The 24,734-nt window shown below is 39.5% G+C and overlaps 1 protein-coding gene across 1 annotated transcript in view; it reads right to left on the minus strand.

Moving 5' to 3' along the window:
* Positions 1–24,734, minus strand: part of lrp1bb (low density lipoprotein receptor-related protein 1Bb) — a 289,380-nt gene that overhangs the window by 35,993 nt on the left and 228,653 nt on the right. Inside the window, exons 57-68 of the mRNA XM_059343018.1 lie at positions 20,793–20,915; positions 15,858–16,039; positions 15,448–15,647; positions 13,730–13,918; positions 13,437–13,585; positions 13,074–13,167; positions 12,685–12,801; positions 10,728–10,847; positions 9,797–9,916; positions 5,736–5,852; positions 4,614–4,720; positions 1,430–1,562 (exon numbers count right to left, since the gene is read on the minus strand). Of these exons, the coding sequence (XP_059199001.1) occupies positions 1,430–1,562; positions 4,614–4,720; positions 5,736–5,852; positions 9,797–9,916; positions 10,728–10,847; positions 12,685–12,801; positions 13,074–13,167; positions 13,437–13,585; positions 13,730–13,918; positions 15,448–15,647; positions 15,858–16,039; positions 20,793–20,915 (1,651 nt within the window). The remainder of the gene's footprint in view (positions 1–1,429; positions 1,563–4,613; positions 4,721–5,735; positions 5,853–9,796; positions 9,917–10,727; positions 10,848–12,684; positions 12,802–13,073; positions 13,168–13,436; positions 13,586–13,729; positions 13,919–15,447; positions 15,648–15,857; positions 16,040–20,792; positions 20,916–24,734) is intronic.

Genomic DNA, 24,734 nt, shown 5'->3' on the forward strand with positions numbered 1-24,734 from the left:
CAGGTGAGACACTTTTTTTAGTGTTTGCTCTTTGAACAACGAGAGAACTCCACATGAAGCTAATGCTGACCGAAATTCTTGGAACTTGTCACTCCTAAATAGATAAATAGATTTACTTGACAAAATTTGAAACGTACATTACAGGCTGATCATACCAGTGTCTGTATAAGAAAATTGTTAAAAATAGACAATAAAGCCTGAGATTGAATAAGTTGTCAGGCAAGAATGACATGGGACAGTGTGATGCTGTCCTGCAGGTCAAAGAGCTCATACTCTGTATGCCACTTTCTGCTGAACTAAGTGCTTCACAGTTCTTGGCTAGTAATGAACGGCAAACTTCAAAGCAAATCAGCAGAATAGAGGCCGTTATCAGAATAGAGACAGTTATCATCATATTGTACTACAGATTGTTTCGTTTTCAAGGTCTGCAATAAGTGTGGAAGTGCACAGAGAAAATTGGGATTTTCAAATTCCATAATTCCAGTATACAAATTTTAAATTGTATACTGGTAAGTATGAAGTGATAGTTTGGAACCAGATTTTTTTAAGTGGGGTTGTATAAGATACTTATCCATAGTGAGAATATTACACCCAGCAGTCAATATGCTCCCAGTTTTGAGAGGTAGCAATGTTATTTTGGCAGCTATTTTAGATTTTAGTCCTTAGTTGAAAATGGTCTTCAGTTTCAGTTACATTTAGGTAATTTTTTGCTTCATAGTTTTAGTCTAGTTTTAGATGATAATGTTTTAGTTTTTGACCACAATTTAAATGTTTTAGTCCAGTTTTTGATGATGAAAAGTATTTTAGTCAACAATCATTTAAAATGTTCTCTCCTTTCTCTCTCCTTAAATCATTGTTTTTGTTTGCATTTATATTTAGTCTTGGTGTCAGCCCTGTGTCAAATATCCTTGGTGATTTTTAGGCCTAAGTGTCATCACTCCTGCTTGTTTCTGATTGGATGACTTGAGTGTGTTACAATTAGTTACAATTTCACCTGGTCACCTGGGCTTAGCTTGCGTGCATGCATCTACATCAGGTTATACACTGACTGTGAATAAGCACCACATACAACCCCACTTCAAAAAATCCAAACTATCCCTTTAGTCTAGTAAAGGGACCAATGTTAAAAACATGATGGATTTATGCCTAGGAAATATGGGCTTCTTTCTTTCAATTCATTCAATTCATTCATCAGTGAGGGAACATTTTTACATTTTTCACAAGTGCATATTTGCAACTGTTAACTATTTAGTATTGCAATGACCTTACACAAGCCAAAACTGAATTTCCCACATGGTATCTCTACCAGCAACATTGACATTGACAAGAATAAAACATTAACATTTGAATGAACTCTGCTCTAATGGAAAAGAGGATTTCATTCAAAAGAACACACGGTTTTACCAACTAGAGGAGGTTCAATTTGCACCTGTTTCATGGCAGTTTTTCTCATCTTCCCCCATTTTGCAGTCTTCTTGGCCGTCACACAGCCACTTGAGCGAGATGCAGAGGTTGTTGTGACAGCGAAACTGGTCCTCTGCACAGCGAGCCTCACAGCCTTTCTGTAAACAAAATCAGTAAAAACATGATGTAAATATATGGTAGAAGTTCACTGTCATTGTTGTATTAAGATTATTACACAATGCATGTGAACTGTTTATGTAATATCCAAAGTAGCACTGATGAAGGCAGGGTTATCTGCTCGTAGTCTGAGGAATTCAGGGTTTACAAGAAGGTTCAGTTGGTGCACAGGCCCTCATGCTTTCTGTGATGTACTGTAGTTCCCCTTTTAAAGATGAATCAACTTGGGAACTGGGAAAGATTCTATTTATCTATTATACTCTCTATACACTCACAAAACAACAAGGAGTTTGATTTAATGTGAATGTTGGAGTGTTGGATTGGACTAAAAGACACTCTAATGAGTCGGCTGTTCATTGATGATGACGTAATGCTGTTTGCAGAAAAACCCCAGAATGGTAATGGTCATGAACCAAGATGGCAATGGCCAAAAACTCAAGGCTTCAAAACTCAAAGAGTGTAGAAGGAGGAGAAGACACAGCGTCAAACAATGTCATATTGCTGGGGTACAACACGTAGTAATATCTGGCCTGCACCTGCCAAAAGGCCGAGCACACCCCATGAGCAGAAAGCATCCTTTCACCTACTTTACCTTTAGCCCTCCGACATCACAGCTACAGTTAAACTGCTCATGTGCTGTACCCTGAGGATATGACGTCATTTGACCCGTTTCTTCTCCTTCTACCCTCCTTTTCAAAACTGGAGTCCAAAAATAAGTGGTGATGTCACAGTGACTACATACACTACTTTTATAATCTATCGATGTGAAATTATTCTTCCTCATACCAGTGAGGTAATGTAAGTACTTTTACTCAAGTACTGTACTTAAGTACAATTTTGAGGTATGTGTGTTCAATTTTATGTTAAATCTTGACCTGAAAAGGAGTAAAAGTACAAAACTTTTACTCCTTTTCAGGTCAAGATTTAACATAGAATTAAACCGCATACATTTGAAGTGATTAGATCCGCTACACAAAACCTTTATGGACCAAAAAAACAGCAGTGGACGGCTCCTCTCTCTCCGTTGCAGGACGGAGAGACACAAAAGATCCTTTGCTCCTACAGCCATCAGGCTCACTGAATTTCCCCTACGGGATAAATAAAAGTAATTTTGATTTGATTTTGATTTGATATGATATGGGTGCACTATAAAAACAAGCTTTGGGTGATTTTAAACATTGCAAAAACAAATTAATAAAAAAGTTGAGCATAAGGTTACTGTAGCGGAGTATCAACATTTTTTTCTGCTTGAAAAAAATGATGCAATCCAGTATTCTTCCATGCACAGATAAATAGGTTGGACAATCTACTTGATGACGGCACTATGAGGAACTAAATTTAATAATCACTGTATAATATAATCCGTATTAAAAGGCAACCTTTCTTTCTTGAAACTACTTCCCTGCTCTGACCCAGAGAGTTGGCAGTATGGAGACACATAATAAAGGGTTAATTAGGGTTCCACTGCTTTGCACAGAGAGGGATTATATATTAAAAAAATGCCATGCAAATCTTAAACAGAGCCATAAATTAACAAGAATAATGAATTGTAATATCAAGCCTGTGTCCTTGAATTATGCATTGCGCTGCATCATTACCACTGATTGAGCATTCTTTCTATGAATCGTGCAAAAATCTCTTTACACCGTGCAATGCTAGATTAAGGCACATTTAGGTTAATTTCTTCACGTATTACAAGAGCGTTAAATCACAATGGCAATGTGAAGCTTCATAAATTAAGATATTCAAGCATATTTATGAACAAAACAAGCAGTCTTTGTTTTGCTGAAAGGCATTGGGGATTGGGATTTTCAGAAGCATATAAACACAAGGTATTTCATGCACTAATGTACTTGAAAGTACAATAACCCATTACAGTGATATTTTCTGCACAGCATTGTTGGAATGTAGCGACCATGACGAGTAGATTTGGATCAACACAATGAATTATGTCTAGAATGGGATTATTTTCTTTGCAAGTGGCAATCTACCCATCCAATTTTATCTCCCTTTCCATTTGTGATGTTATATGTGTGCTTGGGCTGCAAGCTTAGATATCAACAGTGGAGGGAGAAGCTTTCAGATCCTCTATCGAAATAAATATACCACTATGTGAAAATACCTCTTACGAGTTAAAAATGTTACTGAAGTTAACATTTAATCAGAAAAAATGTATTAAAGTAGAAAAATGTTATAATATTATATAGTATGTTATTAGTACAAATAAATTAATAATTAAAAACAGGACTTCACTGTTGTAGTTGGGTGAGGTGGAACTCACCAACATGTTGATAATTTTCATTATGAATTTATCTTATGATTTAATTGTTTGATATGTAAAATAGTGAAAATAGTGAGAAATACCATCACAATTACCCAAAAAGCAAAGTGACACATTCAAATTGTTTGTTTTGTTCAAACAACAGCCCAAACCTCGACATATTTAAAATAATAAAAATACAAAGGGAAAGTAATTAAGGGGAAAAATAACTACTGATTTCCAGAAATTGTATTTTCTGTCAATTAACTAATAATTTCAGCAGTACTTTTACAAAAATATTTGTATGCAAAAATCTCAGTTTGTAACATAACTTGACACTAAAATTTTATCAGATAAATGTAGTGTGAGTGTAAAGTGCAAAAGAGTGGTGATCGATTATAGACTAGATCACAGTGTCCCAAAAGAAATACTGTAATTTAGTCTGTGTACACTTTATAACACCCTTTATGTGTAAATTGACCTGTGTAGCTAGATTGCCACCCTAATAATAAAATAGACCAACTGGCATGTGGCTATATAGAAGGTGCACTAAATGATTTCTATTCACACTAATTAAAGGAAACATGCCTGAAAAGGAAAACATTTCTGAAATGTTGATTGAAAATGGATCTCCTTGTAAAGCCATTCTGAAGTGTGCAGTATTTTGTTTTTAAATTAAAATCTAATATCTGTGCCTCATGAGCAGCACTCAAGTGGGTTTACCTTCCACTTTAATTTATTAATAAGTGGTACACATATCTCAAACACTGGCCTCATCTGAATTATCCAGGCAGTCATAGTCTCCGTCGCAGCGGAATCGGGAGGAGATGCAGTCTCCGTTAGCACAGGCAAAGTCCTTGTGGTTGCAGGTGACAGGCTCTAAGTTGAGAGAAAAAAAAGAAAGATTTAAAATGATGCCAAACTGATTCAGCATTCTACATAACAAACAAACACCCCCAATGCAGCAATCGGACAAATGTTCTGTGTTGGCAAAACCGTCGTTTTAGCTAATTAGAGTCATTTTGTATGAGAAGTGGCGGAGCTGGCAAAGCTGATCAAGATGTAAATACATTCATTGCTGCTCTCACAATGGAGGGGGCAACATACTTTTTGAAGCCAAAAAGCTTGTATCTGCCATTTAGTGCAAGTCTGTCCCCGAGGACAATATTAGGGCGCAGCTAAACAGCTGCATCAGATCCAGTGTCTGGGCCCTCCCCTTGTTATCATGGACTGTTAGCTAACGCAGGGTGTGTGTTATGAGCTGTGCTGCAACAGAGACTCCCAGCAGGCATTGCAGCAAAATCTGATTTGCAGCCTTTCCACTGTCTGCTGGTCCACCTGCTTAATTCCTCACCATCCACCACTTGACTGGCTTTTATTTGCATTTTAAGTGACATTAATAGGTATGGGGAATGAGCGTCTAATAAATCACGTAAATGATGCATACTCAGCAAAACTACACAGGAGGAATGCACATACTCATATAACGTACAGTCACACAAAAGATATGGAATTTAACAGGGCCGGTTACCTGTGTCATTTCATGAGTAAATAAAAGTTTTCTTCTAAAAGTGATGATGAATATCCAAACAAAAGGGAATATGAGCTGGGTAAATTATAGTGAAGAGATGATATCAAGAGCTTAGGCGTCTAAGTCTGAAATTATTCTCAGCATGGATAATAAGAGTCTGCTTTAAAAAGAGAGATGAGCCTGGCTGGGTCGATTGTAGGAAGCATTATCCAGGGTGTACAGACATGAGGATGTGTGTGGGACGAGCACTCAGGTGTCTTCAGAAAAGTCTAATTCTTCACTGCCTAAGTGCATGTAGAGCGTCAACGGTGTATATAAAGGAACACAGCGAGCTGGCAGAAAGTGAAGGAGTCAGGTACTCACTGCAGTTCTCTTCGTCTGAGTTGTCTCCACAGTCATTCTGGCTGTCACACCTCCAGTGGTCTGGGATGCAGTTGTTATTCTCGCAGCGGAATTCATGAGGTCCGCAGGTCTTTTCATCTTTTTCATCAGGAGCAAACAAACATGAAGATGAAAATGGCTTCAAAGAGCATGAATATTAATAGTGTGCTAGCTATCATATTTTCTACGTGTAATCATCGTTTCCTCAGGGTTTCCCTAAGCAAGTCTGACACCGAGTTCAAAACACGGTGTGCACTCCAGAGGCTAACGCACCGTAAGATGAAATACCTGACTGTGCTACCAATCATCCTCAACAGAATTTGTGACAGGAAGTTGGCAAAATTGAACTTTCTTCAAGAAAACATCCAAGAGAATTTCAGAACACAACAAATGCTGAAGCGTTTGATTTTGGCTTTGCTGTACCACACCCACAGTGTTTCTGTCTCAGCGTCCTGTCCGCGACAACAAGTAACAGCACATGACAGTGATGTGTTCATCTTTCAGCAGGATATATAGCAGCATATCACTTCATTGATATTCACTTGATTATAGTACGCATCATTTAAATATTCAGTAAATAATATGTCATTTTTTTTCTTTTTACAACTTATGTATTGGATTTTGTTAAAAAGACCATACATCTTTTTTTCTTTTGTTAATGTGCACATCATTATCATCCTGCTGCAAGAGAATACTCACACAAGTTAACATGCATACCAATAATTCTGAATATGACCATATCCCAAATTATGTAAACAGTATATTTGCTCGGATTATGAATTAGGCCATATTCCAAATGGAGCATTATGCTGGATATGCAGATATGATTCAGGTTTTAGAAGCATTCCTTGGACGTGTACAGAGCATTCTGAATATGCATGTTGCTATGGGTTTTTACTGCAGTTTGGGACACACACTCCTGCCTGTTAATGGTCAGCTGTCTATGTTTCTATAGTTGTACACACACCAATTAGCCCAAAGTTTGCAAGTATGGAGGTAGAAAAGCCCACATTTCTTATCAGAAGAGGAAACACATCTGATTTAAAAAATTAGGAAAAACTTGGATATCAACAGGTTTTTGGACATGCATAAATGCTGTGTTCACATGTTCCAGCAAATCTGCCCAAGAAGATCTCCAATATAAATGACAGAATAGACCGTCAATATGAGCCATTATGACACATTTCAGCGCTTGCAAAATGACCCATGTGAGTGTTTCGCAGATCATGGTAGCGTGGAGAGTTGTAAAAATAGAACAAATGTCATTATACATACATACGGTTCACAGTTTAAATAAAAATTGCACTTTCTGTGAATTTACGCCTCAAAACCACTGACCTAGGTTTGGGGCAAAAAAAAGGCGTTAAAAAACAGTTTGTGACATGCATTTAAACAGTAAATAAATGTACGTAAATGCCAGAAGTGAAGTAGTTACAAGGTTGACGTGAGCCACAGATGTGTTAAAAAACGGAAGTTACATAAAAAAACGTTTGTTTTCGCACACCACTCGCCTGGGTGAAAGTCTGCTGTTTGTTTGACCTGTCAACTTCCCCTCCCTCACAACCTGAAAACTGGCCAGAGTAATCAGAGTGTGCCCGTGGCAGGTAAACAACTTAAAATATTGTCTTTGTGCATTTTAATGATCTCCAAAGTTTACAGGGAAAGATTTTCTCTTGATGAGAACAGTTCAGAAAACTTTTTGATACAGAAAAAAAATATAATGAGCCTTGATCATCTTGTACAGAGGGTGGGAAAACAGTGAACACCTTTAATGTTTCAGCTATAAGGGTAAGGGTTAAAAAAAAAAAAGGTGATGCCTTCTACTCAAAATACTGATAAACAGACTGAAAAATTCTGAGTTGTGGGCAGTAATTCAGAGGTCTGGATTCAGGCTACAAAATGTCAATCACACATTCAATAAATGGCATTCGAGAGTTTAACTTTGCTTCGACTTGTTATTTATTTGCTGTATATGCTGTTTGAGGTGTCTCTGCCTGGAATTTATAGGACTTGCAGTTGTTTTGGTAAAAATGATCGAGGGCCTAAAGCATTTCACTATTAAATTGGGCATTCCAATGTTAAACATCAATGGCCAGAGTTACAATTACCCAAAATATCTGCATTCATTTAAAAAAGAACAGATGCTTTGATATTTGCTCCAGCAATACTTCCTCAGAATGGGTTTTCAAAGTCAAACTGAGAGCTTCCTTTTAAAAAGTCATTTCGGTACAGACATCATCAGGGATAATGGCCAAGGTAACGCTGTTATCAGTTAGGGAAGAGATGCGTCAAAAGAGGAGGGTGGCAGATTCTGCCTGGATCTCTTTCCAACATGACAGCAGGAGGAGAGAATCAGGAGGGAAAGCTGAGAGCAGCAGCAGAGGACACAAGGCAGCTATTCATTAGGAAGCAGCTCAGTCACTAACAGCATATAAAAGACGTGACACAGGAAAAGAAAAAAGTAATATCTCCCTGCTAAGTCAGAGCTCATTACGGTGCTAACAAGCTAAACTTCCTTAAACACTCTGAAGTAATTCAAAGTGAAAATAAAGTAGCTATAAAGCATCATTATCTCTTTTGAGTAATCTGAAGTGGTGAGGAATTTTTAGTCGAATTATTGCATGATGCTGATAAACAAAAGATGATAGAGTCTGAGGGGCTAAAGTCAAACATCTGTAAACTACTCAAAGTGAGATAAACATTAACTCAATATTACATCAGGGCCTCCTCGAGTTAATTGGCATTAAAGCAAAACCTCCACATGAAACCAACCTGAAATAACAAAGGGATCTATTGAGAGGATGTGTTAGGCATCAAACATCAAAGCATGATTATTATTTTAATAACAAATCTCAAATTGCAATGTTGTGCGAGCCAAATATACTGACAACACTACAAACAAAAGCTTTATTCCAATTTCACACATACAAAGCAGCAACACCAAACAGACACAAACACAGTGGGGGGGCTTTGTGCCGTGTTTATGCTGCCATACATACTGTATGTTGTGCAAAAAAGACCAATTGTGCAATTATTTTTTACATAAAATCCACTTTAAATCCATCCATGCTCTTTTCAAAGCTACCAGGCTCCATTGAGAAAAACAGTGATTTTACCTCATAGATTATTGTGTGACTTTGGTGTTTTGAAGTGTTAGTTTGGACTCGCCAAAATTACACAATAGCACAAACAAAATTCAACATACTTGAAGCACTGTGTTCAGTGAGGTAAAAGTACAGTTTTTATCAATGGAGTCAGGTGTTGGATGAGATCAATGAGAACAAAGCTGTGTTAACTTAATCAGGCCTGTCTGACAGCAAGGGAAAGTGGTGAAAATATAAAAAATATAACGTGATAGATATTTTGAGATGGGCCTTTTTCCGGGTGGCTAAAACACATTTATCCTGCCTGCTTCTCCCAATGAGGGGAATGCGTACTTACATCTACAGTAGATAACACACTGACTATGGATAGGTATAACATACAACTGCAAATTCAAGCTATCCTCTTAAGATAATGTAGGTTAAAAAAAGTAATTATGACTAAAGATATTTCTGAGGGAAGTTGATCCACCCGCCTCTTTCTATGTGGTGAAACTTTATAGAGCTTTGCATTATTGTGGAGTTGATCAAATAATTCTGGCTCTTTAAGGATGCATGCCAAGCAAATCTACTCCCCGTGGATAGTGCTGAAAAAAGTTTTCTTTCTAATGCTGAAGAAAAAGTTCCCAAGGTGCCCTGCACTAGTAGTAATTGCTTTTGTGTGTGTGAGGTCAGCATTCAAAGGCGGAAAACTGCTAAACATGCCAGGCAAACTGAGATCATAATGCTAAACTCTTATTGACTAAAGGGGACAGCTGTCCTTCATGGCTTTCTCACTCAGCACATCATCAGATATTTGGTGAGAACACGTTGAAGGACTGAGTGAGACCGGAGTGAAGCCAAGTGTAAAATTAATTCAGATTAAATCAAATTCTTCCCCCGTCTAACTGAAAAATAAGTGAAGTGGTGTGATTTATGGTTAAGTGGGTTTCCACAACTCACCGCAATTAGCCTCGTCTGACCCGTCTGCGCAGTCAGGGTCCTCATCACAAACCCAGAGTTTTGAGATACAGTGCATGGAGGCCTTGCACTGGAACTGATCCGGAGAGCAGGTGCTCTCCGCTGTAGGCGGAGACAGAGACACGCAGTGTGTTAGAGTGTAATCTGAGACTTCATAAAAACTACAGTGATTTAAGAACCAGTGAGGCGGCTATTAATTTCTCCAAAACACCTTTTCAGTGTTTTATTATAGCAAGTAGCTGCTTGTTATAAAGCTCACATTGTTTCAGATAGCATTTTAATTTCAGTGGTGCAGTGCTCATTACAAAAGTGCATTCAAAACCACATCCAATCATTGTGGAAGTCTAAGAAGGGGTGAAGTAATTAGCTTCATTTTAATTAAAGCGCTTTTTTTTTTTTTTTTTACAAGTCTTGCTTTCTCCTCCTTACTTTCTTGCATTCTCTCCCCCCACTCTGACCCCTCCTGCAATCACATGCAAGACAAATGCAGCAGACTGAAAGACTAGAATGGGGTGTGATATTCTGATGAGTTACATCATCGCAGAGAAAATCTGTTCTTATCCTCTGTGTGATTCAATATCTAATCCCCTTTCACAGGAACAGGACATAACAAGGGCCGCCTTCGGAATACTTAATGAAGACTATGCAATGTTAATGTCGTCATATAGTCTGTCCAAACACAGGAATTAATCTAACTTGTCAGAAAGAAGACAATTAAAGTGCTTCACTTTAATCCAGTTGATTATATCTTTCAAACAAAAATATCAGAGATCTTAAAATAGTGACTTTTATCCCAGCTTTTGCTGAAATGTTCAGGCAGAATGATCAAATTAATGATAAACTACCTGGGCTAAAAGCTCAGCAAAGCCATTTCTAAGACAATGAGGCTAAAAGTAATAATGTGGTGTCTTACGGCAGTCTGTCTCATCCTCTCCGTCTCCACAGTCGTCCTGACCGTTACAGCGCAGGTTAAGTGGGATGCATTTCTGTTTCCTGGTGCACTTGAACTGGCCTGACAGACAGATGTATGTCTCTGAAAGAGAAAACAGGCAGGAGCAGAGGGTGGTTGCATCAATAAGGACTGCTCAGAGTCCAGACAAAGCTAAGCATCTAAACTGCTCATGCTGACTGGTAGTGATTCAACCTCTAATATCTAGTTTATAAAAACATTTACTGTTCAAGGTTTTGTCAACACTGTGTCCTGTAAGTGCTTCGCAGCTTGAATTGAATTAAAAGAAGTGGATACACATGAAATAAAATGATTGAGACTGCAGCCTTTTAGTATTCTCTTGATTGAATACAGTACTTAATTAACTTATTTTTTCAATTAAGCTACAACTCCGATTTTAAAAAGTTAGGATGTTATCTAAAACTTAAATAAACAGAATATGATCATTTGCTAATCCTTTGTGACATGCATTTAATGGAAAATAAAGACTGCATTTTTAATGCTAAAACTGATTAATCTTTATTATTGTGAATATACACTTCTGTATATATCTACATTCTGTATGATTTAGCATCCCAACTTTAAGAACCCAAGGTGACATTTGACAGTTTCTTGTTTTTTCTGACGAACAACCTTAAGCCCAAAGATTTTCAATTTACATGATTTTGCATAAATTATTAAAACAATTAATCAATTATCAAAATTGGTCTTGATTCATTTCCTGGTGATCAGGTAATTAATTCATCCACTAATTGTTTTTTGCACTAAATAGAAGCATGGGCACAAAATTTAAAAAGACATGACAGCACTGGGAACACAGTTTAATTGAGACAGGTTTCGGGAAAATGCAGAAACAGCAGAGGAATCAGATGAGTGAGAAAATGCTATAAAAAGGAACCTCTGAAGGCGCCTCCACAGCCCAAAGTTTAGTCTTTTTTAATTGAACTCTAGTGCGGTTAAATCCTTGTTACGGTTCGTTTGGTCCCTCGTGAACATTCCAATAGTAATCTGGTGCCAACCAAAACAACCTGAATAATACAAGACTACTTGCGAGAGGGGGTGTCGGTCCGTTTCCAAATGAACCCTGGTGCGGTTTGATTGCACTGTGAACGTAATCTGATCTAACGACAGGCAATAAACCAAAACACAGTGGATTGGGGGCTACCTGTTAGGGCATTGTGTGAGATGCACAAAGAGCGATTGACTTAGACTGGAAGTCTGATGTTTACTCTGGGCTGTCGTTTGGTAGGAACATAAACAGGATTATGGGCAAATGGTGGTCTAGTGGTTAGAACTCTTGCTTCACAGCAAGAGGGTCGCCAGTTTGACTCCAGCCTGCGGCTCGTCTGTGTGGAGTTTGCACCAGGTACTCTGGCATCCTCCTACAGTCGAAAACATGCAATTAACTTTAATTGGTGACTCTAAATTGCCCGTAGAAGTGAATGAAAGCGTGATTTTGTGTCTCTTTGTGTCGGCCCTGTGATAGTCTGCAGACCTGTCCAGGGTGTACCCTGCCTCTTGCCTAATGTCAGCTGGGATCACTTCCAGCCCCCCGCGACCCGAGTGCCGCTAATCAGTTAGGGATAATGAATATAAGCAGTATTATATAATAATAAGCAGGATTTCGGTCATTATACTCAAAGGTACTTGGTGCATTAGGATCCATGATGCTTTGTTTATTTCCGTGTTTACATTTTCTTCCGCCAACTTTCCAACCAATAAGAAATAATACTGCAGGTATATATCTTTTTTCTTTTATTTGGTCCGCTTACATTTATGCACTGTGAAAGCCAAACCAGATTAAATACAAAACTGACTAAAAGTATCAATTTCACTCTGATTCTGAAGAACCACACTTATTTGGGTTGTGAAAGTGCACTTAGACCTTCCACTTAACAGGTCATAGTTGTTCCATCCTTACCACAGTTAGCTTCATCTGAGTTGTCACCACAGTCGTTCTCTCCATCACAGATGAATGGAGGGAGAGCACAAAGGCCAGTACCACACTGAAAACGCCCAGGCTGACATTTGAATTCCGCTGTTGGAGAGGAAACAGAACTACTACTCAGGGCTTATACTCAAAGAGTTCAGTCAGCGAACACATGAATCGCTACAGAGCGTTGTGTCAATGCCATTAACTACTAAACAGATAAAAACAAAACAACAATAAGGCATTCCTAGGAGGGTAAAAAAGCAGCAAGGACAGAAGCACAGTCCCAATTCAATTTGATCATCCCTCAAAGCTCACTAAAATAGGAGTTGACTTGTTGTGCTGCACTATTTTAAAGCCAACCTTTGAATAACACTCACGGCAGTCAGTAGGTTCATCTGATCCGTCCCCACAGTCATCCACCGTGTCACACTTCCACCAGAAAGGGATACACTCATCTGTCCCGCAGCGAAACTGTTACAGACACATGTATATATAAAAAAAATGAAAAAACACAGAATTTAGAGTCAACGTGAATATTTCACTCTCTGTTTAAGCTTCAACATGCTTCAAAGCCAAAGTCGAAATCAATACACAAACATTTCCTAGAACCTACAGTACATGTCAGAAAAGGAAAGCACAGGAGAGTAAAGCAATTTGGCCTGAGGGAGAAAGTACTGATCAGGCAGAAGAGCAACAACATGGTGAAAATAAACCTGGAAGTGAGAGGGGAGATGACTTACCTGGCTGGAGGTGCAGTTGGAGAGGCAGGTCTTATTGTCTGCAGCCAAGTAAAAATTAGTAGGACAAGCACATTTGTGTTCCCCACCGGGAGAGAGAAGACACAGGTGGCTGCATCCACCGTTCGCAATCTGACACTGGTGCTTGGGAACTGTACAGAAGGATACAAGTACATAACTGAGTTCAAACTATACAACTCAAATCATTTTCTTCTTAAAACTATAAAAAGGAGGCCCATAACAACTGCCCGGCATGGGAGGACAGGATGAACATGAGTGCCAGATGGACTTCGTACCTTCAGGCTGGCGCAGGGAGTGGTAGACCTTGATGGATTTGATGGCTTGCCAGGAGTTGAGGAGCTCCATCCCCTGAGCGCCAGTTGTCTTGTGAGCACGTCGAAGTGATTTGGACTTCCCATCCGTCCAATAGACAAAGTCCTCAAACAAAGTCAGAGCCATTACCCCTTGGATGTGATCATAGGACACTGGAGAGGGACAAATGGCCATGGCAAGCTTCAATTAAATTCCTTTTTATTTAATTTAACAACAATGGTGCTGCTAAGTGTGTGGCACTTAAGCACATATTTCCACATCCACAACGGATGCATTTATCAGGTTAAGTCATGAATATACCAACATCTTTTATTGTCCAACAGTAATAATATTAACAAAGCCACTTCTACGTCATTCCCCTTTAAGGATTAAAGGAGATCTATTTTGCTTTATTTTCTGTCATATATTCATTATTATGGATCCCACTGCAGTTATGAACAAGTTACGGCCTGTGTCGTTAGGATTGGCCAGCACGATGCGTGTCACCGCATTGGGTTTTCTTTGGAAGAAGCTGGCAAAACGCAACCGTAGCATTTGTAAGAAGTTGTTTATAAACCATGATTAAACCTACATGAGACCTCTCATTAACCCTAAATTTGCCGTTACCTATTACACATTAGTCTAGGTTCTCCTTCGGGGGCGGGGAGTCAAACCCGTGGTCCCAGGTTTGATAGCTCCATGGCTTCCAACATGAGCTAAGCATCCAGTTGAGAAAACTTTCCTCCATACTCTTTTTAGCATTATCGTTAAGCCAGAAGGACATAGGGCACAGCCCTGATTTATAGCGTCGCAGGGGGGTCTTGTTCTGAACTGCAGTGGGATCCATAGTAATGCGACACATGTTTGTTACAATTACGGATGTTTATATGTATGCGACACAAAATTACAAATTATGTGGTTAACGTACTGGAAGTAAAAGTTATCCCTGTGAGGAAAAAGCTCTGCTTTTCTGAACACACTGAACACAAACTGACATGAGCTCATGCCCAGTCACTATATGAACATTTACTCCAAGCATGTTTCTGCAGTATTTAAATTACGTACCCTTCTGCTATTAGTCACATCAGGAAAACCTGTAATCTATGTTGCTGATATTGTTAATTTCTTTCCAAGTTAGGATCACTTTCCTGTCGGGATATGTTTGATTGTGTACAGTAGATTTTGGTTTACAGTAAAAGCTGTTATTAGTGATTTGTCACGCTGAAAGTGCAGCTGTACTCGATTTCATTCGTCCAGCTAGCTGTAAAGATGCACAGTGCAGAGATGGTGCAAGTTCAAATGTGGAAGACTGGAAACACTGACCAATCAGAGACTGAGACTGGGCTTTTTCTGCAGGAGGGGGGAATTAAAGAGACAGGAACTATAGTGGAGCATCCCATACAGAGGGTAACTAGAGGTGCAGTGGCCATGAGCAGTATGAGAAAGATATTTTTTGAGCATTAAAGCATGTAAACATGTTCTGATAGAAATCAAAATACAAATATGAACCTGAAAAGTAGCATACTAGGTCCCCTTTAACTATGCATGTTAGAGTTTAACATGTACAAAACAAATTATGTATAAGTAAAATCTGGAGCAAGTAGAGCTTCAGCATTACATTTAACAGACAGGTATTGTATAAAAGTGTACTTCTCAAAATGTCAAACTACTTCTTCCAACATGGACAGCATCTTAGTCTCACCTTTGCGTCTCTGGGTGCCATCCATGTTGGCAAGCAGGATGTGGTTGTCGTCTGCCCAGTAGAGCCTCTTGTTGGTGTAATCGATCGTGAGAGCAGTGGGGCTATAGATCTCTGTGTCAATGATAACCGTTTGCCCTCGACCATCCATGCCAATACGGCCAATGTGAGGGGGTTCACAGCAGTCTACCCAGAACACGTACCTAGTCAGAAGTAAAGCACAGTTCAAAGAGCTATGTACCACAGCAGACAAAGGTGATAGGTAAAAACTCGTACTGACACAAAATGAGAGCTGGTCTAACAGTTTCCAGGTTAATCCAATGAAAGGAGCAACTCTATCCCTGTTCTTTCTCAAGCTGTGGATCAAATCCTCATTGAGACAACGCAAAGCATTAAGGTAATGATGTGCTTACCCTGTCTGGGGATCCAGAGCCAGGTCGGTGGGGTTCTTGAGGCCAGAGCTGATCAAAACGGTAGGGTAGAGGCCATTGGCTTTGGACACTTCCAGCGTTTTCCTTTCTGCATCGCACCAGTACAGATTTTTTCCTATCCAATCCACTGCTAAGGCACTGGGTACTGCTGTTTTGTGTACTATCTGGTAACACAGAGAAAGGGAAATCAGCTTCAGTGTCAAGGTTTGTCTATTGCTCTTTTGGGATTGAAAAGAAATAGATGTCATTTAAGCAAAGGTGGCATTTATATTTATATTCTAATTAGTACTTGTGACAAACACAGGAGCATATAAAGGTTGAACCTGTTCAACCCTGACAGAAAGAAAAAATAATTTTCATGTTCAACAAAGACCTATCTTGAGCATAGTGTATGCTCTCATAGAGACATGATCTTCTCCATTACACATGCGTTTCCTCTTTGACACAAAGCTGCTAAAGTGTAATGCAAGGCGATCATAAATGACCAGAACTGCAGACCAGAAAATGAGCTTTTAAATAAATGTGCCACATTAAGATGTGATTAAATATAGCAGTACTCATTTTTTTATCTTTAGAATGAGGATATCTTCAGTAACTTGTACAACGAAGAATCTGTCTGCTGTTGGTGCTTCTTTCACTTACTCATTTGACAATTAATTAATTATGCAAAATATCCTAACCAGGTTCGTTGGGTGCTGGAGCCAAACCCAGCTGACATTGGGCGAAAGGCGGTTACACCCTGGACAGGTTGCAAGACTATCACAGGGCTGACATATAGAGAGAGTCAACCATTCCCGTTCTCATTCACTCGAATGGGGAATTTAGCGTCACAAATTAACATTCAAAAGCAATTCGTAGAGTGTTGCTACAAGTTAAAAATGTCATCACATCTTTGTTATGTTCAGGGGATGGCTGCTCTAATCCAAATGACAAATTCACTTGGACTTGATATGAAAGAGTTTAGTAGTCTGGCGTGAAGGAAAGTAGTTTGTGCACGTATTTTGTCAGATTGGGGAGTTTTACTTAAAGACTTAACTAATTGATGAAGGTACCAATGTAGTTTGACCCATGCATAATTATGCATACCACATTTCTCAAATTAGAGACTACAGATGGAGGGCACAAATCATTCCTGCTGCTGTATGACAGCTATAGTAGTGGCTGACATAAGTAAGAATATAATTAATCTCACTCATTACAGATCATAGTGACCCTTACTCACATATAAATTGTATTTTGATTTGCATTTACAACTGTAGTAGCTGCTAATATAGATCAGAGTGAAGTGAATACAATTATTTTCGGCCTGTATTTCCTCTTTGCACTTGCAATACAAGAGTAACTTTATAGTCATTTCCCTGAGTATTTTAATACACAAATAAATGAAGTACTGTTTCTCCCCAGCTCCAGTCATATATTTACATAAAACAAAATTGTCCAAAATAAAATGTAAAATCCTTTCAGATACACAGTTAGGTGGCAGACCTGACACATTCGAAACATGATAGTTAGCAGCAGACAAAACAGCCTTTGTGACCATGGTGAAGTGCAAAAAATGTGTGTCCATGGGTACAGTGCTGTTTCCGGTTGACAGGTGCTTAGTTTGTGTGTGTAGGGAGGGGACACAGTCCATTCCCCATCCGTACAGCTTGTGCAAAGAAGCTGTTCAGCATCCTGCTGGATCTGCAGCAGATGCTCCTGTACCTCTACCCAGACGGCAGGAGGGAGAGTAGGCTCAGACGTGGGCGGGGTGGTGAGGGTCCTTAATGATGGAGGTAGCTCTACGAACGCAGTGCTGCTGGTAGATCTCCATCAGTAAGGGGAGAGGGGCACCAGTGGCCTTGCCGGCTGTTTTCAGTATTCTGTTTCGCTGCTTTTGTTCATAGGCCATGCAGCTCCTGAACCAGGGAGTAAACTGCAGGTCAGGATGCTTTCAGTGGTGTCCCTGTAGAAGGTGGTGGGGTGAGGAGTGAAAAGACCTGCCTTTTTCTGAGGGGGTGGAGCCGCTGCTGTGCTTTTTTCATGGCTGCTGTGTTGTTCATGGTGGAGGTCAGGTCATCAGTGAAGTGATCTCAGAGGAACTTCCCGTTGTTGACCCACTCCACAGCCGCAGCGTCACTGCTCAGCGGTGTGATGGAGTTTGTCAGCCCTCCTGAAGTCCATCACCATCTTTTTTATTTTGTCCACATTGAGAACAAGGTCGTAAGCTGCTCCATCCTGTATGTATGCTTGTCGTTGTCGCCACTGACGAGACCCCCCACCGTAGTGTTGTCGGCGAACTTGATGATATGGTTGGTGCTGGGTCTGGCAGTGCAGTCATGAGTGAGCAGACTGAACAGCAGGGGGCTCAGGACGCAGCCTTGGGGTGAGTCTGTGCTCACTGCGATGATGTATGGCTGCCCACTCTGACTGCCTGCTGCCGTTGAGTGAGAAAGCTGAAGACCCAGTTGCAGGTGCCACCTCCAGCAGCTTCAGCTTTTCCTCCAGCTGTTGTGGAATGATGGTGTTAAATGTTGAGCTGAAGTCGATGAAGAGGATCTTAGCGTAGGTGTTCTCTCTCTCTAGGTGTGACAGTAAAAGGTGGAGTAAGGTGGAGATATCATCTTCTGTGGATTGGTTTGTACTTTAAGCAAACTGTAGGGGTTCCAGGTTTGCAGAGAGACACTTTTTAATGTGCCGCAACATCAGCTGTTCAAAGTGTTTCACTGGTATTGGTGTGAGGTAGGCCGGCTGGGTTTGATTTCTTTGGGGACGGGAGTGATGGTGGCAATACACGGTGAGTTCAATCTGGTAATTGCGCAGATGCAATTTTATGCAAACCTGATTACCACATTTGCATTCCGTTGCCTGATCCGTGCAAACATATGCTGTACTGCACCAATTCACCCACGTCAGTGCAATTACCAAACACATGCAAATCCAAACGAATGGTAGTGGCGAACATCAGAAAAAAAAATTGCAAAAAAAGTACCCTTTCTATGAGAATCTGTTAATTGTGTAGATGTAAATGTTATAATTTAAGCAGGTGGGATGGAGGGCAGCTCTCATTAATGATCTTATTCATTCCACTGCGCTAATCTCAATTAGAGAGATTTGGTTAAAATATAAGAGAAGGTATTTAAATGATGTAAACAAAATCTAGGAACTACTGTATCTAGGAACTCCATCAACATCCCCAAGGAGAGTCTTGCGTTTGAGTCTGAAAAAGCAGTTGTTCAGGATAAACAATGGTTGTGCCAGCTGGCAGATAAAGCCAATGCCTTTAAAACCCCCATTTTACAAAAAAATAAATATATAAATAAAAATGCCAGCACCCGTGCAATCTGTCATTAAGGAACACGATGTGCTTTGAGGCTTTTTCTGTCATCCTTTCCAGGAAAATATATAGTCTTGGCAAAAGAGTATGTCCCCTAAGCAGTAATTTGGACAAAACTGAGCTTAAAAGAGTCACTAAAGTGTCACTCATTCTGCAGTATTTTCCATTGCAAATGCCTCCTCGGCCAAAAAGGAGTTGATACTCATTATATGAAGTCCTTCTGGTTGACTTTATCCGTAATATCTTGTCACTGATCAATAAGATCGCTTCATGTGCCACTGAAGGTTAGCTTCTTTGGAATGTCACCATTTAGATGTGATTCATCAAAACATAAAGACCAAGATGAATCCAGACAGAGTTTGTTTTGTCTATGAAGTCATTGAAAGTTTTGTCACAAACCCTTTGTGTCCTTTAAGCCATTTGAAGTAAAACACTTGTTCTTTAGATGATTCATCTTCATTCATGTTGTCTAATATTCTTAAAGTGTTTTCACAAAAATAAAAGCCCATGTTTTTGTCATTATAGCAACATGAGAGTTGAAGAATGGACACAGACAAACTTAACTTTGGGATGTTGAAGGTAAACCCAATTATACAAAGTAGAAAACGGCTTCTGCATCCTACTTTATGGGATGAAACCAGGTTTAAATGCTAAATACCTGCTGAGACATCCCTGATTGTGTAGCCTGGAGTGTAACTGCAAATCCTTTAAAGTTATGGTTTGGTAAAAAAAACAGATAAAATAAACAAAAAAAGACCAAAGTTTATAATTAGACTACATTGTTTTAATTATACCATAGAATTCAATTAAACGCCTGGGCAAGGTGAAACTCCTAGCTTGGCAGAGAAAAACCCCACAGAAATACCTTCTTCGCTCCGATCTTGTCTTGCTCATATGGCAAGCCTATAGCAATGGCAGAGGATATCAGTGGCTCTTTTAATTAACCCAATGTGAGAAGCTCCCCGATCTGTGTCTCAGACAGTTTGTCCTCTTGCTAAGCTGTGGCAGTGGCTCAAACAGAGACTGTGGGAGTAATTGAGCTGAATGAGCCCATTACCCCCACACACCAATGCTAATGAGATGTGGGATGGGGGCCCAGCAGGTGTTACGCCGACGTCCCTGTGTCCCTAGTGTCTGGGCTCCGATCCCATGACCCGACAAACCTTAGTGATTACACCAGAGAGCACCATTGTGTCATTAGCCTTATTACATTTATCTGAAAGCCATTGATGATAATATTCCTATTATCACTAACACACATTCATTGTTGTTAAACTAACAGGCTGTTGGCTGCTGACAGGACAAATCCATTATGTTGACTATATAAAAGGATAAAAGGCGCCCATCATCAGCTGAGCAGTGATAATGAGCCACTTAAGCAACACGCTTTTGTTTTTTACAAACAGATGATTCATCTTCACAATGGAATGCATCTTGACAATTCAAATAAATAAGTATTGGTAAAACAATACAACCAGAGCAAGGAAGATGAATAAATACATGTTGGACAGGGACCAAGCAAAGTACAGCCAATGAATCTTGGGTAAAATGGCACAAGGCGCCATATGGCATGCAGTCACAGCAACCAAACTCTGTGGTACCTTGAGGTCACTCCCATTGAGCCGCATTCTGTTGATCTTTCGCCCACTTGGCCTGGTTGAGTCCACCCAATAGATAAATTCCTTCTTGTAGTCAAAGTCTATGTGGATGATGTTATTGAGGCCCTGAGGAAACAGGAGAAAAATGTCTTTTATTTTCATTGAAAAATAAACAATAAGGGATCTTGAGTTCCCTGTGAGGGTGAAAGAAATATTAGAAGACACTTTCAGTGGCAACAAAGGTGGGTGTACAACAGAAAACACATCAATTACCAAATTATACACAGTATTAGCCCTTAAGGTATGTTTGTGCCTGCAACTGAAATGTTTAATTTCCTTTGGTGGATGTGTTCTCTGAGCTTGTCTTAGAACAAATTTGTAGAAATGTTCAAAATCAGGTCAAACTGTTTGGCTGAGAAGTGAGTTTTTCTACTCATACTAAACAGAATCTAGTCTTGGCCATGTGGGACTAATGTTATCTCTCTATACTCCATCATATTTTTAAGAAAAACAGCTTTAATGTGAACTAAAAATGTTAAAATTATACTGTTAGATATGTAGTTGTTGTAAGTATGTCCGTACCAGATATGAAGACAGTACACAATCAGAACAAATGTTGTGGCGTTATTCGCTTATCATACTAAATATAGTCATTGGGCACAAACGAGGCTCTATAGAATAGTTGTTAATGTCTTATATAAAGCATTCCAATGATGCATGATGCAACACTGTTAATGGACAGATTGATATCATCCCTAACACCTTCAGTCATACTTTTTAGGTCTTCTGTCGCATTTCTGACAGACATGCTAACACTACAGCTGTCAACACAGGTCAAATAAGAGCTCAAATTTTACTCACTCTGTGTGTTAAAACGCAACACAAGGCGTATTTTACTTTCCAGGTCTATGTTCTTTAATCTTACAGTGTAACTACAGTGATTGTGTTCTGAAAGCTGACAAAATAAACCTACTGTAAACCCAAAACTTCATGTATGCATGCTGTGTAGACACTGAAAGTGGACTAATGCTGTTGCTGCTTGTCAATCCAAACCAATCCAGTGAGACTAAGTTTAAATTAATTACTTGAAATGCCTACAGGTGGACATATCAACAGGATTAGAAACGTTGAAAAACAAGCCCAACTTCTGCAGTAATAGAATCTGTGTGTGAGGCAATATTTGCTGCAAACGCAATATTGATTTAGGTAGTTTTCCCATAGGTTCCAATGCTTTCAGCTATACAGAGAATTTGAAGAGCCAGTAGAGTCTTGAACGCTCTGTGAAGTTGAAGTCCTATCAAAGCAGGAGAGTGAGGTACTACCATACTCTGTCATGCTCACAGGACCCCACTGTCAGTCAGACAGAGCAGCTCACCAAACAAGTGCCCCCTCCCTGCTGTCTCACACTGTGGCTGCCGACGAAAGGTGTCAGATAATCTGACAGGCGAAATGAGACATCTTCATCAGATCATCAACACCCTCACAGACAGGCGCCAAAGTGTCCTGGGGGAACCCTTCTGCACTCCAAACAGCAGCTATAGAGATGAAACCCGCATGCCCCTTTTATCAGTGTCTCTATCGAGAAATACTTCTCCCATTGCTTTTCCCTGTAGACAGCATAGCAACCAGCCAGCTACAAAATGAATCACAAGCTTATGTGAATAGATTCTGAAAAATGGATATGTATTTAAATAAAGATGAAACATTTATAAATAGCATTAAAATATGTGAATACAGTTTTTCTTTCAGAAGTCATAATCACATCACTGTCAACATACCATTGATTTCCTGTTCCACACATTCAACTATCTTCCCTCTAAAATAAGACATGCCTGTCAGTAAAACCTTAGGGCAGTGGATGCAATCACCAAAGTTTTTTTTTGCCAACTAACTTTACTTTGATTTGGCTAACAAGCCAAGCTCTCCACTGGTAACCTTTAAAGCGGGGGTCATTTCTATAATACAGCTACCAATCTAATCTAGTGGCAACATGCTTGAACGTATCAGGACTGCACTTAATGTAGATCTCTGGCAGACAGTGCTGAAATTTCTCAAGACAACATCTTCTAACCTGAAATCACTGATTGCTTTCCATGAGATGTCATTTTATGAGAAAGCTTGTGGAAAGCCTTATGCAAAATGTTAATCCAGGTAATCACATTCATCACTGTAAGAAAACCCAGAGCCTGATGTTTCAGCTCTAATTAACCACTGCGAAAAAGTAAAACTAAGTAGAACAGAGAGAGAGCTGCTCTAAAACACACTGAATGAGTTTAAACAATGTGTAGGGGTGATACAATCATATTTTGAGTGACTTGCGTATGTGGTGGGAAGACAAATTTATGCTAACAGCAAAAAGCAATACACAAGGGAAACGACTGGCTCATTAAAAATTTACATAACATATAATCTGAACAGGGTATGTAATGGTGTGGTAAAGTGATATGAGGTCATTGAAGTATCCACCACCACTTAGTAAAGCCATGTGCATATCCTCTTCTCCAGCTTCCATTAATGCTAACATGCAGTGATTAAAGTGAGTTGTTGCTGATGAGAACTCTGATACAGACAGCAGACTACACTGAGTCAAGAGGTTAATATGACTGTGAGAGGGGTCTGTAGGATACCCCCAGGTTGATTTACAGTAAATCACAGCCAACCATTTGTGATAATCAACAGTCAGATTCAAGCTTTGCCCGGAGCAGCTGTGATGAGACCCAGGAATGATTGAAATCGCTTTTCCATGGGGTCCTCTATAGGGTGATTGTGTTCTCTGCCAATCAGAATGGCCAGTTTCCTCTTCCCATTTTGTGGGGGGTTGGGAAATAATCATGGGCAGTGGACATCTCATTTAAACAGGGCAATACATTACATAGGTTGTGCAACATTTTCAGGTTTAATTACAAAACTGGCTTGTGAAAAGTACTCCTTGAGGCTGTGGAGTACAATGACCTACACACAGATTTGTTTTTTTGTCTCAAAGTAACACTGAAAAAAAGTTAAACTCCCCCCCAAAGGGTTTTTCTTATTTTTATGTCCCATAAAATGTCTGACCTTGACTACCGGTATACTGACTTTTATCTGTGCAAAGTTTGTTACTTGAGTGGTGTTTTCACTGTCCCCTAATGAAGGGGGAGATGTCTGTATGCTTTTCTACAATCTTAGATTAAAATGTACGCCTGGCAAACTAGATTAGGTACCTCCCAATTTCGCTAACAACCAACTAAAGCTGTAATAGAAACCTGAAACCTCCAGATATTATTGTAACGCTGCCAGTAACAAGCTAGTTAGCAACAACATGAAGAAGCTAAAAGATGCTAACTACATTAAACATTCTCATACATCTGCTAGTCGCCGATTTTGGTACACAACAGACTCTTCACATGAGTCTCGAGGCTCACAGATGTGTCCGAGAAAATAGACCAGATGCCCCTGCTGCACTCTGCACACCACTCTGTGGCCAGCTAGCACTGCTCTTGCACCGGTAAACCTTGTACACAAGCATCATTGGTGCAAATTCCAAGAAAAGATGGGCCTTCAGCCCCTTCTCAGAGTTTTGTCTTTACTTATTATGTAGGAAAACCATGTTAAATAAAATATTGATCTTAGCAGAGTATTTTTACATACTTTAAAATGTGTCTGGAGGGCGGTTTAAATATATATTGAAAAGACTTGAGCACACTGGTTGCACTGGAGCAGACTGCAAACGTTCCAAGTATGTCTTCAATCAAAATTTGAAATACATTGTTTTGTTTTTCTGTCATAATGATGCAACTTCGTCTGAGTAGGCTACATTACATAGGCTATGTTTATTGTCAATCATTTCTGAAAAACAAAACATTGCATCCACTATTCAATAAAGTATCATTATCTCATATTATCTTTGGGAGCTTTCTGAAATGGTGCTGTTTTTTCCACATTTTGCAGGTGGACATAATTACACTG

Source organism: Centropristis striata, chromosome 10 (assembly GCF_030273125.1).
Source record: "Centropristis striata isolate RG_2023a ecotype Rhode Island chromosome 10, C.striata_1.0, whole genome shotgun sequence".
In the NCBI taxonomy this organism is placed as follows: Eukaryota; Metazoa; Chordata; class Actinopteri; order Perciformes; family Serranidae; genus Centropristis; species Centropristis striata.